Source organism: Urocampus carinirostris, chromosome 1, assembly GCF_059441175.1.
Source record: "Urocampus carinirostris isolate Australia breed hairy pipefish chromosome 1, RoL_Ucar_1.0, whole genome shotgun sequence".
Taxonomy (NCBI): Eukaryota; Metazoa; Chordata; class Actinopteri; order Syngnathiformes; family Syngnathidae; genus Urocampus; species Urocampus carinirostris.
The window spans coordinates 73,152,404-73,173,699 of record NC_142349.1 but is presented as its reverse complement, the minus strand read 5'-3'; the positions used below and the strand labels follow the sequence as shown (position 1 = coordinate 73,173,699).

The window sequence follows — 21,296 nt, the reverse complement described above, 5'->3', positions numbered from 1 at the left end:
AATGTTTTCATCCTCTTTTTTATCCCCACGTATATTGCCATTTCAAAATAAGAACACACATTTGCATTTTTACAGGCACCACAAAAATAGACTATGTGGAAACTACCAGGCACGAGGTATATACACGGGGCACGTTGGAAAAACAAGTACTGAACAAACTGTAAAGAACAAATCCGAGAAAACAAAAGACCCTGATTTGCTAACGACACCAAGGCAGTCCGTACCTTTTTATATCGGGTACGGCGACGAACGAGAGGTCTTTTCTGGAAAATTGTCAAACGTAGAGGAGAGGTTCTAGTCCCACCTGAAAGAAAGGTCCAGAAGCAGCAATCGGAACCCCCGGCAAGGGGCGGAGTAACACGACGCGGACACACTCGGAGCTGGTTGATGGGAACTACCTTCTGGAGACGGGGGGTCTGATATTGCCTGGAACGTTAGCGCGTTAGCTAGTTAGCATGTTAGCTCATTAGCTTGCTAGCTCGTTAGCTCATTAGCTTGCTAGCTCACTAGCTCGTCAAATAATATCAGCGCGGTCCTGATAGCAGCTTAACAGGGCAAACTCCGGTAAAAGCACGAGAAAAAAAACGGGAACGAGGAGCGATTGATTGGACCGGAACAGGATCAAAGCACACCACAAGCTACGGACTGGATTCATTCACAATGGTTTTGGCCTTTCGCCATGTACTTGAGTTTTCCCATAGGAAAAAAAAAAAGCAATCCGAAGTTGCCGCCGTATAAGTTTAGTTCTGGTTTTCGAGCGATGAGATGAAGCCCTTGGATGACAAACGGTGACCGCCACCTAGTTCGGACTGCGGTAGAGTCACCGTACAACCGGGATGGAACTCACTCAGGTCTGTTTCCAAAGAGAAATGGAAAGTTTTATACAGTATTCCCTCGTTTTCTGCAGTCATTCCCGTCCGTATTGAGTGGATTTCTGCAAAGTAGGAATTTGGAGTGGGCCCAGTATGCCTCAGTTGGAAATTAGACAGCCGGACGTTTTATAACAAATTCCCAGGTCCAAATTTAACAAACGGTCTCAAAACCATTACAAAGAAACCTAAACCAAACCCAAATACCATAAGATGACAACCTCTGCAGTCAAGCACAGTAGATATAAAGCGCTGGAAATAATGACGTCCTGTTGTGGAGACTAATTAAGTGCAGGTGGGCGCTCTCTAGCCACTCCCCTCTAGGAGGGTGTTAGAGTATTAAAATGCCTCACCAAGTACGTTTTACTTTCTGTATTCATTCAATGTTTCAAGTGGTAAGCCTTTATCTTATCATCCATCCATGATCTGCACCGCTTATCCTCAGTAGGGTCGCGGGGGTGCTGGAGCCCATCCTAGCTATTTTCAGGCAGTGGGCAGGGGACACCCTCAACCGCTTGCCAGCCAGACGCAGGGCGTTATCTTATCATACGACCTTCAAAATACAGCTGGTCCATTTTTAACAAAGGGCTCTTGTGAAGATGTGTCTTCCGAACTTTGTCAAGAAATTCCTATCCTAGTGAGTTTCATATTCTATTTTCTTCAATCCATGTTTTTTTCATTCATCCCCGTAGGGAAATGGACACTTCCAGCAGTATCCTTGTGTTGAAAAAAATAAAAATAGGGTAATGTGGGGGTTTAATGTGGGCTTTTACTTCCCCGGGTGGAGTTAAAGAGCCTCATGGCATGAGGGAGAAATGATATTCTTATGAGAGAAGGGAGAGACAATTTAGAAAGGAGAACGTTCTCCTGAACAATGAGTCTACTCTGCTCCTCGAATATAAGTCCATCCAAAAGCTGACTTTCCCTCCATTGAATACTCCGTGTTTCCGTCCGCCATGGTTTGTTGATTTCTACGCTACCCGGAAACCGAGCAACTGCGAGAGATTGATTCATAAATTAATAAATCGAAGGTGGAAGGACACTGAAAAACTTAGTTAAAGTTTATATCCACGTGTTTAACTTTATATCCATTCATCCATCCATTATCTGCTCCGCTTATCCACAGTAGGGTCTTGGGCGTGGTGGAGCCCATCCCAGCTATCTTTGGGCGATGGGCAGGGGACACCCTCAACTGGTTGCCGGCCAATCGCAGGGCACACGGGGACCGACAACTCACTCGGTTGGAATGTGGGAGGAAACCTACATAAGCACAGGGAGAACATGCAAACTCCACACAGGAGGTTCCATCTTATGACCTCAGAACTGTGCCACACACGCGCCAACCACTGCTCCACCGTGCTGCCGTTTTACTTTGGTTGTGGTTGATTTAAGGGTTGATTACAAACTCAATTTTGCTACCACCGTATTTTTGTATGCCTGTCTGTGTTGCGCCCAAAAATGCCCCCCTGCGTGAAAATGTCCTCCCTCGTGCAAACGTGACTAAAACGTGTCTTTGAGGGAATGTAATAGAACAATAAATAAAGCACCTTGCATGCGTGAGGGGGAACATGTTATGCAAGCAGAGAGCACCCGCGCCCCTATAGTGCGGTGCGCCCTGTGTAGTGTTAAACACAGTAATGGTACCAGCTACAGAGACTGCGCCTTTTCACACGGTCCTGAAAATTCCAGTATTCGTCCACAGGACTAATTCGTAGAAGATAATAGATTGACAACGAAGTAATACTGTACTGTCTCTCTAAAAGGAATCAAACCTGAGTGAAAAATCCTCTCAATGGTTTCTTACTCGGATGATAATACCGAATTGTTCGGAACCGCGTCGTAAAATCCGGAAACCGATTTAGAAAAAAAGAGCATTGATTTTCTTTTGGTTGTAGTGCGACGCGAGACGCTCGATAATGGGAGCTCCTCCTTTCGAACTGAAGCTTAATGGTCGTGATGGGTAGCATACGAGATAAACAACATCAACCTGGAAAAGCATCGCCGAGATGTCTGAGATAAAGGAAACATTTCCATCCGTCTCGTTATTTACAGTTCCTATCTGATTGACCGTCTCCTTTCGCGGTTGTCGTACCTTCAGTTCGAGAGTCGGAGATGGGATGCTCCGTCCTAAGAATGTTTCTCTTATTTTGAAAGGCGTGGCCTTCTTCTATCCCATACAGTAGAGCCCCGGGATACCACGGGAATTCGTCATTTTTCCTTAACTTTGGTGTGACGTGACTAAAGCTGGTCTAGTAGAGTAGCGGGTGGATGCAAAGGGGGGTAGGGGGATGGCAGATTTGAATTACATTGTCATGGGCTTAGAAGATTTCCTTGTGGGGCGGGAGTAGCACTCGTCCTGGGACCTAGAGGTCACAGGTTCGATTCTCTAGTCAAATATTGAATTGTCCCTGGGTAAGACACTGAACCCCAAATGCCCTGATAACTAGGTTGACTCCACTATCGGTGTGTGAGTGTGTAAATGGGTAAAGTGTGAAGTACATTGGAGAGCGCATTGGGAGGTCTTCAGTGACTGGTTAAAGCGCTGTATAAATACAGTCCATTTACCATTTTCTTGGTTTAATAGCCTTCTTATTTTTAATAGTCGCGGTCAGTTACAGCAATGAAACCTAACAAGAGTAATATTTAATTTTTTTGTTGATCAAATTTCTTAATAATTACCAGCTTCCTACCCATAATAACCATGATTTTGCTTCTCCCTTTAGCATCATGGCAAAACCTTAGGACCCATAGTGAATAAATACAGTACATAAAGTACAGTATTGTATCACCGTAACATTGTGTAATATTTAGGGCCTACTAAGCAAAAATACATGACTAACATGGAGCTACCGGGAGCTACCCGGCTTCAGCGCTATTAGACAGAGACACTTTAGCCTGTGGGAAGCGGAGAGGAGGCGGACTCGCTATCTACGTGAACACGAGGCGGTGTAACCCTGGGCACAAAGATTTCCATCTGCTGCAGGGACGTCAAACTTTTGGCCTAGCGTGTGACGTCATCCACTCCGCTGTTGCTAAACTACAACACAGCACCCTGAGGCCATCCTGTTAATCTGTTAATAAACAACAAAAGGAAGTGTGAATTTCCCTACGGGGATGAATAAAGTATCTATCTAAATCAGCGGTGTCAAACTCATTTTAACTCATGGCCACACGAAACATTCTGTCGGGGGCCGGACTAGTAGATTGAAGAGAAAGAGAAAGAGGGAGGGAAAAGGAGAGAGAGCGTGAGAAACAAAAGATAAAAAGTTGTGAGAGAGGGGGAAAAGAAAGGGAGAGGAAGAAAGAAATCCAAAGAGAAATAGAAAGACAGAAGGAGAGAAAAGAGAAAGTGCGAAGGATAGGAAGATGGAGAGAGAAAAGGAAAAAAAGGAAGTTAGAGCAAAAGAAGTTAAAAAGACACAGAGAGAGAAAACGACATGGAGCGCGCGCGAGAGAGAGAGAGAGAGAGAGAGAGAGAGAGAGAGAGAGATACAAGTACAGTGTCTTTGTTCGAGGCCCCTGGCTTTTGCCATATTTCAACCTGCAGCTTGTTTTTCTCTTGCGCTTCTCTGAGTGTTGTCTCCAGATCAGGCCCGCAGGCCGCCTGTTTGACAACTGTGCTCTACTGTGTACCGCCGGCCCAAACAACACAGTGCCATCTAGTGGTCGAATATAACCTGGCTTTAAGAAGCACACCAACTTCCGAACTTAACGAAGAGAGAAAGTCATTATGGGAGGTAATTCAGCCATACTAGCTTTTTGTGGGGTGGACGGATCCCAGGGGTCTACTGCATTTGGACTCTCGATCTGTCGGGACATTCTGCTGTCCGTCCTTGTCTCTCTCGACCGATATTGATATCGTTTCCCGCAAAAACCTCCGATCCCTTCGAATATTTTTGGTTGACGTTCGATTACAATTGCTCAAGTGAAGCCACGACAGCTGCCGGATATCTATATTCATATATATTCGTACTCGGATATCGGCGGGGTAAAGTATTGCATTATTATATTGCGTGTGTTTATCGAGAAAACCCAAATGAAAAACACGTCTACAATAAATGACCTTCTCCCTTTTCGATAAAGCGCAAAAACCCCAAAAACGGACGGACCCAATCGCACAAACTCACGAACCAAATATATGGCTTCTAACATTGAGTCAAGGCAGTTCAATCAATGGCGTCTTCTTCTTTTTTTTTCTTTTTTTAGTTGATACAGACACAACCGGACTTTGTGTTCCAGCTCAACTTTGGTTCCAGTAGATACGATGAAGATAATATTTCGTGTTTTTTTTTCGCAAATATTTACAGTCTTATGTAAGATCGACCAGCGGTCTACATTATTTTTTTGAAAGGAAATGAAGAGCAACGTCTTATTTTGCTACCATAACTTCTACGTACGGCGGTGCCTCTGTTTTCGAACGGAATCCCGTCTAGGTCTGAATTTGTTTGAGATCTGAATCGATTTTTCCCATTAGGAATAATGATAAACTAATTAATCCGTTCTTGCCCCTCACAAAAGTCCACTTTTGGACTGAATCTGTTCCAAATGGAGGTCCAATTAGGAATTGTTCCAGATCTGAGTAGATTTTTTTCCATAAGAAATGATGATAAACTAATCAATCCGTTCTTGTCCATAAGAAAAGACCAGTTTCAGGCTGAATCCGTACAAATGGAGGTCTAATCATGATTTGTTCCAGATCTGAATCGATTTTTCCCATTAGGAATAATGATAAATTAATGAATCCGTTCTTGCCCATAAGAAAAGATCAGTTCCAGGCTGAATCTGTTCCAAATGGAGGTCCAAGTAGGGTTTGTTCCAGATCTGAATAGATTTTTCTCATTAGGAATAATGATAAACTAATTAATCCGTTCTTGCCCATAAGAAATGACCAGTTCCATGCTGAATCTGTTCCAAATAGAGGTCCAAGTAGGGTTTGTTCCAGATCTGAACCGATTTTTCCCATTAGGAATAATGATAAACTTATCAATCCGTTCCTGCCCTTCACAAAACTACACTTTTGGACTGAATCCCGACCAAATGTATGTTCAGGTGTGATTTCTTTTCCAGATCTGAATTGAAGTAATGGTCAACTAATTAATCTGTTCTGGCTTCTATGAAAAATCCACTTTGGAACTTAATCTGTCACAAATGGAGGTCCTAGTATGATTTGTTGGAGATCTGAATGGATTTTTCCCATAAGAAATTATGATAAACTAGTCAATCCGTTCTTGCCCATAAGAAAAGACCAGTTTCAAGCTGAATCTGTTCCAAATGGAGGTCCAAGTAGGGTTTGTTCCAGATCTGATTCGATTTTTCCCATTAGGAATAATGATAAACTGATCAATCCGTTCCTGCCCCTCACAAAAGTCCACTTTTGGACTGAATCTGTTCCAAATAAAGGCCCAATTATGATTTGTTCCAGATCTGCATCGATTTTTCCCATTAGGAATAATGATAAACTAATCAATCCGTTCCTGCCCCTCACAAAACTCCACTTATGGATTAAATCTGTTCCAAATGGAGGTCCAGGTATGATTTGTTCCATATATGAATCGATCTTTCCCATAAGAAACAATGGTAAAGTCCTTAATCCGTTCCGGCCCCGATTAAAAATCCACTTACACGCTGAATCTGTTCCGAACGGAGCCCCAGGAATGATTTGTTCCAGGATTGAATAGTTTTTTCACTTAAGAAATAATGGAAAACTCATAAACATGTTCTGGGCTCTATTAAAAATCCACTTTTTTAAAAATTGAACCACAATCTAGTCCTGAACATGGAGATTTATACTATTATACTATATTGATTTATCAAAAATAATAATAATACCTTACTATATATACTTTTTATGAGTTAAATCTGTTTTTGATATTTGACACCTGCAAAAGGAGATTGCATAGGTTGCTGTTTGTCATTTTGGACCATTCTACCTCGCTATTGTTCATTGATTTGACTATTATGCACTGTTGAATCGGACACCTTTAGGGCTGACAAGATTTTTGTAACATAAGAGATTTAATGAAAAGAAAGGGCTCTGGTGAGGAACTTTTAGAACAAGTTGGAATTTCTTATCGGGGGTTTGGGTTCTCTCCTGTTCTCCTTGGAAGTTCAAAATTCATTGGTGTGTTCTCTCCTTATTTTGAGTGTCTACTCAACTACTAACCATTTTTGTAAAATTTAAGGTCGTATGAAAACATTTTCAAGATTTTCCTTTCTAAATCATTGGTTTTCACTCTGGCCTTGTGTTTGCGTCTTCTTAATTCTTCCGGCAATTAACATTATATACGTAGAAGAATGATTCCTTGCCGATTGAGAGCACCTGCGACTGCTAATTGGCGCCAACAGCCGGACAGCTGATTGGCTGATGCTCTCTTTTTGGACCCCGGCTTCCGAGAGAAGGCCGTCAGATCGTTATGCGAACTGTCGCCACCAGCTCAGTAAGCCTGTTCGTCTGACTCTGTTCCTGCCCTGCTTTTCTCTACCTGATCTCTGTTGCCAACCTGTTTCTGGACCTGACTTCGCCCCGTTCTGACCTGTTTTGCCCCGTTACCTGCCTGCTTCCATCGGATTGTGGAAGCAAGCCCTGCTCTCCCTCTTTCCTAATAAAAACGGAGAAAACGAACGCTACTGGGTCCTGTCTCCGTTCCTGGTTCTGGCTTTACGGTATAACCGTTTTTCACTTCTATCGACATACCTCTCTCTACTCGTTCTTGTCCATTTTGTTTAGATCATCTTAAATAGCAAAAACCGGGCGGTTCAGCTTAACTCGGGCTTCGTTTGGAGCTAGGTCAAAAGCGAAAGCATTCTATTTTGGTGGAATTGGTCGGGGTCAAAAAAACGGAGGCACCGCCGACCGCCGTCAACGAAAACTCCCTAAAAACACGTCAACATTGAAAAGGTCATTGTCGTTTGACTTTTTTTCGTCCCTGATTTTCACGTTTTAAGTCCAGCTCCTGCTAGATTGCATTGCATGGATTCTACACAGTATGCGAGAGTACATCGTTTTCTAAATATCTGGACAGTAAAGACAGCGATATACAGTAGGTGTTTGGAAGCAGAGTGGAAGGGGCGGTACTAAGAATCCAGGGGCCGGCACAGTAGTCCAGACCCTCCTGGTTTACTCATTGTATAGACTAGAAGTCCCGAGACACAGGCGTCTCCTTCGGATCCGGGCCAGACCGCTGTTGGTGCCAGCAACAGCCTCTTTGGTCATCTGGACTGACCCAAAACAAACACCTAGAAAAAAGGCCTCTCTTCTCAAAAGGTCACAAGTTGGAAGACAGCCGAGATCTGGCAGAGTCTAGCTCCGGAAGGCTGACGACGGACTCTTTTTGGGGGGCCGCAGGGTCCTGGGGTCCTGATCCAGCGGCAACAGACCCCGTTGCAGCGGGACCACTCGGAGGAGGCGCGGAGGCGAAGGCTACTCTCGGTGGAGCGCCGGCAGACCTCCCCACCCCTGAGGGTCCGGGTAGGTTGGGGTGCGAGGGGCCGATGGAGGTGTCGGAGGTGCGTGTAGGGGAGCTGGGGGCCGCAGCTGGGGGACCCCCTTCCTGGGGAAGGGAAGGCTGGGAAGCAGATAACGCTCGGGTATCCTGGCTCAAGCTCCCCGTGTGGAGGGAGTGGGTGCTCTTGTGCCTCTGCTGGGTCTGTGTGGGGCTGGGGACGTGGTGCTGGACTAAAGACAGCTGGGACCCCGAGGGCCCCACGCTGGCCATGTACTGAAAAGTCCGCCCCCCTGTAGGAGCCGCTAAGGGACTTTGGACGGGCGGGCTGGAAATGGCGGATCCGAACGCTCCTCCGAACGTCTGAGGGGCTTGGAGAGGCGACATTGAGACCGGGCTCTGTAAGCTCTGCATCACCTGGAACCTCCGGACCATTCGAGGGGACTGTAAAGTTCCCGGTCCGACCAACGGGTTGCCCATTTGAGGACAGAAGCTCATGGCCACGGCCTGCTGGAGGCTGGCGATGGCAGAACCGGACTGCGACTGTCCCGGGGGAGCGAAGATCCCGCCGATGGACGGCGTCATGGACATGGCCCGTGGCCGTTGCAGGTCCACCAGTTTCACCATCTCCCGGTCGTACTTGACGATCTCCTGGATCATCTCGTTCTCGTGGTTGTTGAAGACGCCCGAGTTGAGATCGTGCTGGACTTTGTGCATCAGTATGGAGTTCTTTTTACCTGGAGACACAGACGACATGGAGTATACAGTGCCTGGTCAGAAGATCCCGACCCCTTGAATTTTTCGCCACTTCTCAGGTTTCGAACTAAGATCGAAAAATTCAAGGGGGCCGAATACTTTCAAAAGGTACTTTATGTTCTAACACATGGCCTTCAAAGATTTACAAGGTTTTGCTGGACTAGAATCTGTTCCCTACATACGTAAGCCCTTTATTTGTACAGTGGTGCCTCAGCTTTCAAATGCCTCCAACCTCTTCTTACCGGACTCTCGACCCGTTTTTTGCTCCCGTCTGCCCCCGGCTTCGACCCGTTTCGTGAAATTTGCCTTTACTTTCGACCGAATTTCAGCTTCTGTATGAGCCAATAGAGCACAGGTGTCAAACAGGCGGCCCGCGGGCTGGATCAGGCCCGTTAAGGGATTGAATCCGGCCCGCGAGACAACGCTCAGAGAAGCGCAAGAGAAAAACAAGCTGCAGATTGAAATATGTCCAAATATGTCCAGGCGCCTCTCACAAAGACACTGTACTTGTATTTATTTCTCTCTCTCTCTCTCTCTTTCTTTTCTCCCACTCTGTCTCTTTCACTGTGTCTGTCTTTTTCTCTTCCTTTGTTGCTCTTTGTCTCTTTCTCTCTCTGTCTTTTAAATTCTTTTGCTCTAACTTCCTTTTTTTCTTTTCTCTCTTTTCTCTTTCCTCTCCTTCTGTTTTTCTATTTCTCTTTGGATTTCTTTCTTCCTCTCCCTTTTTTTTCCCCCCTCTCTCACGACTTTTTATCTTTTGTTTCTCACGCTCTCTCCCTCTCTCTCTTTCTTTGTACCGCCCTCTCTCCTTTTCCCTCCCTCTTTCTCTTATTTCTCGATCTCTCTTTTTCTTTCTCTTTCATCTACTCGTCCGGCCCCCGAGTTCAAATGAGTTTGACACCCCTGTTCTAAACAAAGCTGAGTAAAAGGAAGGCAATCGGGTCCCGTCTCCGTTCCCGGTCCGTAACACGATCGTGACTTCCGATGGGAAAAATGAATTCGGACCACAACGTCCAACCTGAGAGCTAGGGCACCACTGTCCTGGTTTTTTGATTCTTGGGGGTTCCCGTCCCGCTTTCGTACCTATCCGATCCAAACGATCGATAGCCACGGTCTCGAAAGCTCTCCTCATCATGGGATATTCCTCCAGAACATCGTTGAAATCGTCCACCGACAGCGAGTAGAGCCGACAGTAGGTCTCGGCCCGGACGCTGGCCGTCCGTCGACCCCTCGTCAGCAAACAGATTTCTGAAACCAAAAAAATCCCAACAATCTTCCCTGTCATTTTCCTTACTTTACCGAGATATTCATTTCTTTTTTTCTGATATATTTTGTCGCATAATATTAACATTTTTCGGGGTTTATTGAGTCGGTTGTAAGATACAGAACTGTTCTTAATCACATTTTTAGTGGAAATACAATGTTGGCAACAAGATTCACTTAAATACAGTACCGTATTTTCCGCACTATAAGGCGCACCTAAAAGCCTTTATTTTTTTTAAAAGCTGACCATGCGCCTTTTAATACAGTGCGCCTTATATATGGATCAATATTAAGTCGCAAAGTCTTGCAACTAACTTGCAGCCGCCGACTCGATTTTCCCCCGAACGCCAAGTCGTCCGCGGTGTATACTGGGATTTATATACCGGCGTTTCATTGGCTAACCAATGTGTCAATTATCATTTGAATCGATCACTATTGGCTAAAGTTATTCAGAGGTCAAGAGGCGGATCCTTTTTATCATTTACAGGCTGGCATTGGCTTGAACGGCAAAACAAAGCCTGCAATTGGCCGAAAAAGATGAACGCGTATAGCACGTGGCTGACGGCATAGAGAAAGCATTTTTTTCTATTCTGTATTTGTAAATATTTTACTCTCCTGGATTTACTAAACTTACGGATATAAGAGGACCACGGCTGCACATTATTATGAACACAACGACTTCGGTGAGCTACTCCGGCTATATATTTTCTCTGTATCTTATTTTAGACTGAACTCAATGTTTCTGTGATAAGCGGTGCAGATCATGGATGGAATGGAGTGTCTATTTTTAAATTCAACTCAATTCCAAGTGTTTATTGTCATATGCACAGTAAAGTTGCGAGCGAAAAAGAAAATAGAAACTAAGGAATGGTTGGCATTTCTTGAATCCCAAGACGAATGATATTTGGAACGATGCATTTGAGTGACATCGTACGGACACCGCATCCGCACGTGTTCTCGACACGTATTTGCGTCTTTGCAAGCTTTGGGAATGTTAAGGGGGTAAGAAGTTGGACTGAACTATCTGACTGTTTTGTCCACGTTCCCATTGTAGCGCCTTATAATCCGGTGCGTCTTATGTATTTAAAAAATAGGACCAAAAACTATTTTTTCGGGGTGCGCCCTATAACCCGGTGCGCCTTATAGTGCAGAAAATATGGTAATTGGAAATTACTTTGAATGCAAGACAAACTTTTTTCTTTTTTCGGTGTTTTTTTTTCTACTTTTTTTTTTAATTCCTTTAAAAAAAATTTCATTGTGTTTATTTTTTTCCAAGCTGTTACTTTTTTCTTTTTGTTCTCTATTTACTTTTTTCCTACATTTCTTTCTTTTCTTTTTTTTCTGGCTTTTTTCTAATTTTTTCCTTTTTATTTTCTCTTCCTTTTGTTTCTTTTTGTCTCAGCTTTTCACTACTTTTTCATTTTGGTATTTTTTTCTTTTTTGTTCTATTCCCCCCTTCTTTTAAGTCATTTTGTGCATCATTTTACTTAATATTTGGTCGTGTAGGGATGAAAGAAGCGAAAACAACCTGAAGAGCCGTTTAGGACCCGAAAGAGCCGGTTCCTTTTTAGTGAGTCGAGCCAAAGAAGCCGGTTCTCTACTAACTTTACTCAACTTTGTTCTACTTCGACTCTACTTCAAAATACCGCATTTTGGACACAACGTCAGGGGAACCCGTGTATTTTGACCTTCATGCACTGTCACTTTGACTTAAGTCGCTTCTTAATGAGTCATTTTGAGCCCTGATTTTTGTGCGCCGGCTACATTTTCTTGTTTTGTTTGTTTATTTGTTAGTTTATTCAACCAATAATCTTCACATAAAAATCATCGGAAATCGTCTCGTTGTCTGGGCTCGGTGAGAATTTTAGAATTGAACAACATTCCGAATATAAAACGAAAAACAGAATCTACAATTATTAAAAATTCGGACAGCACTCGGGAAAAAACCTAACCGATTGCGCACGCGCGCAGCTTAGAGGGAACGGCGTTCCCGAAGGATCCGGGTCGTAGAGCGCTACCGCGCTCACCTCCGAAATAGGATCCGTCGGAAAGTTTCATGGCCAGCGTCCCTTTGGTGATGACGCTGCAGACGCCGTGCTGGATGAAGTACATCTTCTTGCCGATGGTTCCTTCCCGGATGATGTAATCGTGCGGTTGGAAGACTTCGAAGTGAAGTTGGGTCAACATGGCCGTCACGAAGTTGGGCTCGGCGTTGGCGAACAGAGGCATGGAGGCCACCAGCTTGCGGCAGTTGAAGTTGACGATTTCCTTGAAGGGGGGAAGCACCGTCACAAAATGTCGAGATTTCATATCGTACATATACTTATTTAGTAGTTATGAATTGCTGTGAAGAAGTAGAACGGACTCTTCCCGATTCCTGTCTTTTTTCTATGAAGCCAATTTGAATACCGAACGGAGACAACCCGAAAAAATCAGAAATGCACTTTTCAAATGTTGCTTGCATTGATCAAGGCAAACACAATATAAACCTACCTACCTATCTAGACATCTATCTATCTAGACATCTTTCTATCTAGACATCTCTATCTAGACATCTATCTATCTAGACATCTAGACATCTATCTAGACATCTATCTATCTGGACATCTTTCCATCTAGACATCTATCTATCTAGACATCTTTCTATCTAGACATCTCTATCTAGACATCTATCTATCTAGACATATATCTAGACATCTATCCATCTAGACATCTATCTATCTATCTAGACATCTATCTATCTAGACATCTATCTATCTCTATCTAGACTTCTATCTAGACATCTATCTATCTATCTCTATCTAGATCTATCTAGTCTTCTCTATCCAGACATCTATATCTAGACATCTATCTCTATCTAGACATCTATCTAGACATCTATCTATCTAGACATCTTTCCATCTAGACATCTATCTATCTAGACATCTTTCTATCTAGACATCTCTATCTAGACATCTATCTATCTAGACTTCTATCTAGACATCTATCTATCTATCCCTATCTAGACATCTATCTATCTAGACTTCTATCTATCTCTATCTAGACATCTATCTATCTATCTTTATCTATCTAGACATCTATCTATCTATCTCTATCTATCTAGACATCTATCTATCTAGACATCTTTCCATCTAGACATCTATCTATCTAGACATCTTTCTATCTAGACATCTCTGTCTAGACATCTATCTATCTAGACTTCTATCTAGACATCTATCTATCTATCCCTATCTAGACATCTATCTATCTAGACTTCTATCTATCTCTATCTAGACATCTATCTATCTATCTTTATCTATCTAGACATCTATCTATCTATCTCTATCTATCTAGACATCTATCTATCTCTATCTAACTAGACATCTATCTATCTATCTCTATCTATCTAGACATCCATCTATCTATCTAGACATCTATCCATCTAGATATTTATCTATCTATCTATCTACCTACCTACCTATCTACCTATCCGCCTGCCTGCCAGCCAATTTCCCAACAAAAGATAACATAAAACCGTCAGCGCGGTCGGACTCACCTCCCGGAGGGGCTCACTCAGTTCTCCCAGAATGCTCTCTTCGTCAAACATCTTGCCCTGGTATCGGTGCTCGTAGTAATCGTGGATCTTCTGGCGGAAGTCGGCGGGGAGTTTGTGAAAAGACATGTACTGCTCCACTTGTTTGTACTGTGAAGAAATGGGACGGGTTGGACAAGGTCAGTGCTGTAGTTTGGGAACACAAACCGAATCGCATGAAATTTCAACCCAGGTGACAGGCAATGTTCCCTCTAAGCTGCGTGTGTACGCAATGGCGCACTACACAGAGCTTTTCCGCGCACAAGAAAATCGAGCCGGCGCACAAAAATCAGGGCTCCAAATTGCTAGTTAAGAAGCGAATGAAGTCAAAGTTACAGTGCAAGAAGGTAAAAATACACCACGCTGTGTTCTAAATGCGGTATTTTGAAGTCAAGGTCGAAGTAGAACGAAGTTGAGTAAAGTCAGTAGAGTTTTTCGAGAACCGGCTTCTTCGGCTCGGCTCACTAAAAAGAAACGGCTCTTTCGGGTCCTAAACGGCTCTTCGGGTTGTTTTTGCTTCTTTCATCCCAACATGACCAAATATGATGTAAAATGATGCACAAAATGACTTAAAGGAAGGGGGGAATAGAACAAAAAAGAAAAAAATACCAAAATGAAAGAGCAGTGAAAAGCTGAGAAAAAAACAAAACAAAAGGAGAGGAAAAGAGAAAAAAAGAGCAGGAAAATTTCAGAAAAAAAGAAAGAAGAAAATAAAGGGAAAAAAGGTAATAGAGAACAAAAAAGCAAGAAAAAAGTAACAGCTAGGAAAAAATCAACACAATGGGATTTTTTTTTAAATAATTAAAAAAAAAGAGAAAAAAACAGGGAAAAGAGGAAAAAGTTTGTGTTGCATTCAAATAATTTCCAATGATATAGAGTCAGGGCAGCACGGCGTCGCAGTGGGTAGCGCGTGTGCGGCACAGTTCTAAGGTCTTGGGAACCTCCTGTGTGGGTTCAAATCCAGCTACTGGACTTACTGTGCAGAGTTTGCATGTTCTCCCCGTGCTTGCGTGGGTTTCCTCCGGGCACTCCGGTTTCCTCCCACATTCCAAAAAACCATGCGTTTCAGGTGAATTGGCCGGTCCAAATTATCCCTAGGTGTGAATGAGCGAGCGTGTTGTCTGTCCCTGTGTGCCCTGCGATTGGCTGGCAACCGGTTCAGGGTGTCCCCTGCCCACTGCCCGAAGATTGCTGGGATGGGCTCCAGCACCCCCGCGACCCTACTGAGGATAAGCGGTGCAGCTAATGAGATGAGATGAGATGAGATATCGAGTCAATCTAGTTGCCAACATTGTACTTCCACTAAAAAATGTCATTAAATACAATTGTGTATCGTGCAACCGACTCAATAAGCCCCCAAAAATGTTAGTATTATGCGACAAAAGATACCAGGAAAAAAAAGAAAACAAAACAAATGCCGGAAACTCAGCAAAATGTAACTTGATGTCAAGTTTTGGTCATGTTTGATATTGATTTAGTTGCCACGCTTGGGATTGCTGTTGCTCACTGTTGTTTCAAGCGCTGCTCACCGACTTTGTGTGAACGCTCAGACCCCTAAGGAAAATGACAGGGAAGATTGGTGTCAGGAATCACTTTTAGCAATATAAGGATATTTTCTTGCAAACTGCAAGTTCCATCTTATGTCAAGAAGTTCAACAACTCTCAAGACTGATAAACAGGACATTGTCCAAAATGCCAAAACACAGCGCCCTCGAATGGTTGATAATCAGAAATTGTGCAAACGATGGAAAAATAACAGAAACTGCAGCTACACAAAAAACATAAACAACTTGCTTGAAAATTTCTCCGACACGCTATTGTTGGACTGTAGAATTGGTGATCTCATGATGGTGTCTAGAATATTGTGCCATTAAAAAAATTTGAGGAAAAAGTTGCTTTCTGGCCTCTGATTTAGATAGATAGATAGGGAAATTCACACTTCCAGCAGTATCCTTTTGTTGTTTATGAACAGATGAACAGGATGGCCTCGGGGTGCTGTGTTGTAGTTTAGCCACAGCGGAGTGGATGACGTCACACGCTAGGCCAAAAGTTCGACGTCCCTGCAGCAGATGGAAATCTTTGTGCCCAGGGTTACACCGCCTCGTGTTCACGTAGATAGCGAGTCCGCCTCCTCTCTGCTTCCCGCAGGCTTTTGTGTCTCTGTCTAATAGCGCTGAAGCCGGGTAGCTCCGGGTAACTCCATGTTAGTCATGTATTTTTGCTTAGTAGGCCCTAAATATTACACAATGTTACGGTGATACAATACTGTACTTTATGTACTGTATTTATTCACTATGGGTCCTAAGGTTTTGCCATGATGCTAAAGGGAGAAGCAAAATCATGGTTATTATGGGTAGGAAGCTGGTAATTATTAAGAAATTTGATCAACAAAAAAATTAAATATTACTCTTGTTAAGTTTCATTGCTGTAACTGACCGCGACTATTAAAAATAAGAAGGCTATTAAACCAAGAAAGTGGTAAATGGACAGCGCTTTAACCAGTCACTGAAGACCTCCCAATGCGCTCTCCAATGTACTTCACACTTTACCCATTTACACACTCACACACCGATAGTGGAGTCAACCTAGTTATCAGGGGCATTTGGGGTTCAGTGTCTTACCCAGGGACAATTCAATATTTGACTAGAGAATCGAACCTGTGACCTCTAGGTCCCAGGACCACCTTGAGTCCGCCTCTTCTCCACTTCCCGCGGGTTTTTTTGTCTCTGTCTGCCCTAACAGCGCTATAGCCGGGTAGCTCCGGGTAGCTCCACATTAGCGTCCGGGATGCTAGACGTGAGCGAGCCAGGTTTCCGTAAAACACCGCAAACTGCACTCCCTGTACGCTTTGATGCTTTTCACCAGCACAGTCAGTTCGTCGGTCTTATTTGGTAGAGAGTTCACATTTCCCATGATTACGGACGGTACCGAAGACTTATAACGCCGCTAGCCGCTTAGCTAGCTCCGGCTCTGCATCCACGATAGGGCCCCCTCATCACGCCTGTACGAGAATTCTTCAGGGCAAGAAGTTGATTCCTCGAATAAACGCATTTTTGTGCGTTAAAACCCATAACCATAGGATAGAAAGTCATCTAAAGTGTAGTTGTCAAACGGGACGAAAAACACCGAAGATAGAAGCAGACACTTCAAACAAGAAATCACAAAAAGAGCGAAATAACAAGGAGCTGCTGGAAAGGCTGCCGCTCACGGCGGCGCCTATGATGTTCTAATGTTTGACCAACATTCTGATCACCCAAAGTCCAACAAACACCCAAAGGACAACAGAAGAAAACAACGTTTCTTCCACAAAATCATCGCAAATGGAATCATCTGCATTAAAGGGAAACTCCCAAAACTTGCCTTAGGACAAGTTGGGCCAGCCCTGATCTGGACGTTCAAGCTAATAGGATCCATTCTGCTCTTTCATCTGTCTTTGCAAGGAATCAAATTAGCTCATGTCGAGGAACTGTTCTGCTAAAATACTCTCATGAATAATAAAAGATTCCCATCCATCTATTTTTTATCGCGCTTGTCCTCAGTTGGGTCCTTAGCTGGAGTTTGTCCGGCCAACTTGGGTGAGAGCTGGAGTACAAAACCAACTGCTTGCCAGTTTTACTACAACATAATTTAAAGCTACTGCTCTTCGGGATTAAAATGAGACAGTTTGGGTGGCTAGGGCATCTGGAAAGGATGCCTCCTGTACTCCTTCGGTAGGTGTTCAAGGATGTCCACACCAGCAGGAGGCCTAGGGTACAACCCAGGAGACGTTAGGCTGTACTGGGAACCCCCCTCGAGATCTTGTTGAAGGAACTGAACAAAGTGGCTGGGGACAGGGAGGTCTGCGCTTCCCTACTCAGGCTACTGCAACCAACTCAAAATAATTGATGGATGCATCCATCAACTATAATTCGATTATTTGAAGTCTGGTCTCAGTGGAAAAAGGCTTAGTAGAAAAAACCCAGACCAGCCTGTATCACTTACTTAACATGTTCAGCTGGAGTCAAAAAGGTGACTCCCTCGGGGAAGTTCTCATACTTTTATCCTCATGTTCAGAAGATTGTATTGGAACCAGCCCTGGGGACGCCAAAGGCTTCTGTTGAAGGAGCTAGGAGTGGCTGGGGATGAGGTCTGAGTTTCCCTGATGGGGCAGCTGCCCCCTGTAAACTGACCATGGATAAGCAAAAAAGGATGGATGGATCCAACTATGTTATGATTATTCAAGGTCTGGTTGCGAAGGCAGGAACCTTAGTCTGAAAACCCGGACCTCCCTGTCCCCAGCTACTTCGTAAAGCTCTTACAAAGTATCCTAAGGTGTTCTCAGGGCAGGCGAGAGACATGGTCTCCTGGGGTCTCTACAAGGTATCCGAACCGTTCCTAAGAAACATGACCTAGGTTTTCTTCAGGGACTCCTATCTGTGCCACAACCCTGGAACACGTCCCCAGGGAGACATTTAAACACTTCCCAGGCTGGCTGGTTGAACATAGTCTCTACTGTGTTGTGAGTCATCCTCAGGGCTCCAAGGAGATGACCAAAATGCATCTGAATCGTTTCCATGCCAGCCAAGGAACAATGTCTCACTACTGTGTCCTGGGTTGTCCTCAGGGCCTCCTGAGAATGTGACATGTTGAGAACACCTCACCAAGGAACCGTCCTGCAGGCATCCGAACTGTTTCTAAGCCACCTAAGAAACATACCCTGGGTTCTCCCCAGGGACTCCTATCTGTGCCACAACCCTGGAACACGTCCCCAGGGAGACATTTAAACACTTCCCAGGCTGGCTGGCTGAACATAGTCTCTACTGTGTTGTGAGTCATCCTCAGGGCTCCAAGGAGATGTCCAAAAAGCATCCGAACCGTTTCCATGCCGGCCAAGGAACAAAGTATCCCTACTGTGTCCTGGGTTGTCCTCAGGGCCTCCTGAGAATGTGACATGTCGAGAACACCTCACCAAGGAACCGTCCTGCAGGCATATGAGCCTAATCTTTCCTAGAAGTCGATTTAGAAATAGTATTCGAAATGAGTAGCAAGATGGACTCGTGATTAACTTGCCTTTCTCACATCTGAGAGGTCCCTGGTCCCAATCCAATCTTTGAACAAAGACAATCCTGGACCCGATTTTGTCCAGATGAGACTAAGTATCTTCCCGAGTGAGTCACCTTCTAGCTGAAGATGTTAAGCATGTCACGGGTCTGACTGGAGACGAAAGGTGCTGATTGGGGGCAAAACTGAGGTGTCGAGCACCACCCGATGACGTGCTGCCGTGATTTATTTCTAGCCACAGCGAGACCAGAGGTGGGTAGAGTAGCCAGAAAATCCTGAAGTAAAAGTACTGTTACTTTAGAATAATAATACTCAAGTAAAAGTAAAAGGAGTAAAGCATTTTATACATTTGACTATAAAGGATTTTATACGATTGACTACAAGTTACATGTATTTATTTTCTGACTGTGCTTTAATTCAATGTACAATAAAAAGTCAGGGCAGGCTGTATGGAATGCATAAGTGGCAGATGTTTTGTCTAGAACACTTCTGATAACAAGAGGCAGGAGGAAATATGAATACATTTTTTTGGTTTAACATATATGCTCTGCTCTTCTACTGTACCATTAACCTTCACAGACATTTTGGGTTGTTGCTAATAGAACCTGTTTAGCATAACAGACTATGACTCCCCATTTCCCGTAAAATAAAAAGCTTGTGCGAGAACGTCACGCGTTTGGGTCCTGATTCTGTTCCGGTTCCTGACATCAAGGCGGCAAAGAACAATAACCGCTGTCCCCGATTCTCAGCGGACTCGTCAGACCGCAGAAGAAGTTTCAGAGGGAAGCGAGCAATTAGCCGATGTGTCACTGCAGCCGCCGCCGGGGGACAAAGACCCAAACGCAGAGAAAAGGACGTCCAAAATGACGTATGTGGCAGCTCCACTCTTTGTTTCCACTTCCTTTGACTTGGTCCCCCCCCCCTCCGCCCCCCCTTGCATCCGCATCGGAAATTCTAATTCCGGCTCATCCCGAACGGCCGCGGGAATGTATAATTCATCGACCGGCTTCCGGTTAAATCGTCTCGTTATCTTATGAAGCGCGATCGGCAAAAACGGGAACATCAGTCGGCCTTTGTCTGGTCTTGACTCGGGAGGCAGGGATGAGGTTTTCGGGGTGGGGGGGTCTTGCCTTTCGCAAAGCCTCTCGAACCAGCTGAAGGACCACCAAAGGAGACCGATACTATTTTTGAACATCATAAGAAAGTTCTACGAGAAAAAGAAAACGGTTGACTTTTATCCTAGAGGAAGCGAATGGTCTGTTGAAGAGATGGGAATTCCGATTCTGTCATCTCTAATAGCAAACAAAGGCTACTGTACCAAATATTAACATTCATTTTCTCAGGTGGGCAGCACGGCGGCGCAGTGGTTAGGTCTTGGGAACCTCCTTTGTGGGTTCAAATCCAGCTACTGGACTTACTGTGCAGAGTTTGTATGTTCTCCCCGTGCTTGCGAGGGTTTCCTCCGGGCACTCCGGTTTCCTCCCACATTCCAAAAACATGCATTTCAGGTGAATTGGCCGGTCCGAATTGTCCCTAGGTGTGAATGAGCGAGCGAGTTGTCTGTCCCTGTGTACCCTGCGATTGGCTGGAAACCAGTTGAGGGTGTCCCCTGCCCACTGCCCGAAGATTGCTGGGATGGGCTCCAGCACCCCCACGACCCTACTGAGGATAAGCGGTGCAGCTAATGAGATGAGATGGGATTTTCTCAGGTGTTCAAATACTTATTTGCAGCCGTATCACACAAATCAATCGTTAAAAATAATGCCCTGAGATTTCTGGATTTTTCTTTTTAGTTTATCTCTCTCACAGTAGACATGCACCTACGATGAAAATTTCAGACCCCTCCGTGATTTCTAAGAGGGAGAAATAGCAAAATAGCAAGGTGTTCAAATACTTGTTTTCTTCACTGTAAATCTCATCTCATTAGCTACACCGCTTATCCTCAGTAGGGTCGCGGGGTGCTGGAGCCCATCCCAGCAATCATCGGGCAGTGGGCAGGGACACCCTGAACTGGTTGCCAGCCAATCGCAGGGCACACAGGGACAGACAACTCACTCGCTCAGTCACACCTAGGGACAATTTGGACCGGCCAATTCACCTGAAATGCATGTCTTTGGAATGTGGGAGGAAACCCACGCCAGCACGGGGAGAACATACAAACTCCGAACAGTAAGGATTTGAACCCACACAGGAGGTTCCCAAGACCTTAGAACTGTGCCGCACACGCGCTATCCACTGCGCCGCCGTGCTGCCCAGTCCAGTATATATAGTTTAGGTGCAACACCAACAGACCCTGTTTTGGCTGTAAATCGTGAATTTATCCTTTATATGAAATTCATTGTCTAGATCAGGGGT

General features: G+C 44.4%; 1 protein-coding gene across 1 annotated transcript; it reads right to left on the bottom strand.

The window, feature by feature from the left end:
- Positions 1-7,764: 7,764 nt before the first annotated feature.
- Positions 7,765-18,833, bottom strand: LOC148376810 (potassium/sodium hyperpolarization-activated cyclic nucleotide-gated channel 2-like). Its single transcript, XM_088326829.1, has 5 exons — positions 18,597-18,833; positions 13,866-14,012; positions 12,358-12,598; positions 10,151-10,315; positions 7,765-9,048 (listed from the first exon to the last, which is right to left on the bottom strand). The coding sequence occupies exons 1-5, from the start codon at positions 18,831-18,833 to the stop codon at positions 8,135-8,137; spliced, it is 1,704 nt and encodes a 567-aa protein (XP_088182955.1). The 3' UTR covers positions 7,765-8,134.
- Between the last annotated feature and the right edge of the window lie 2,463 nt (positions 18,834-21,296).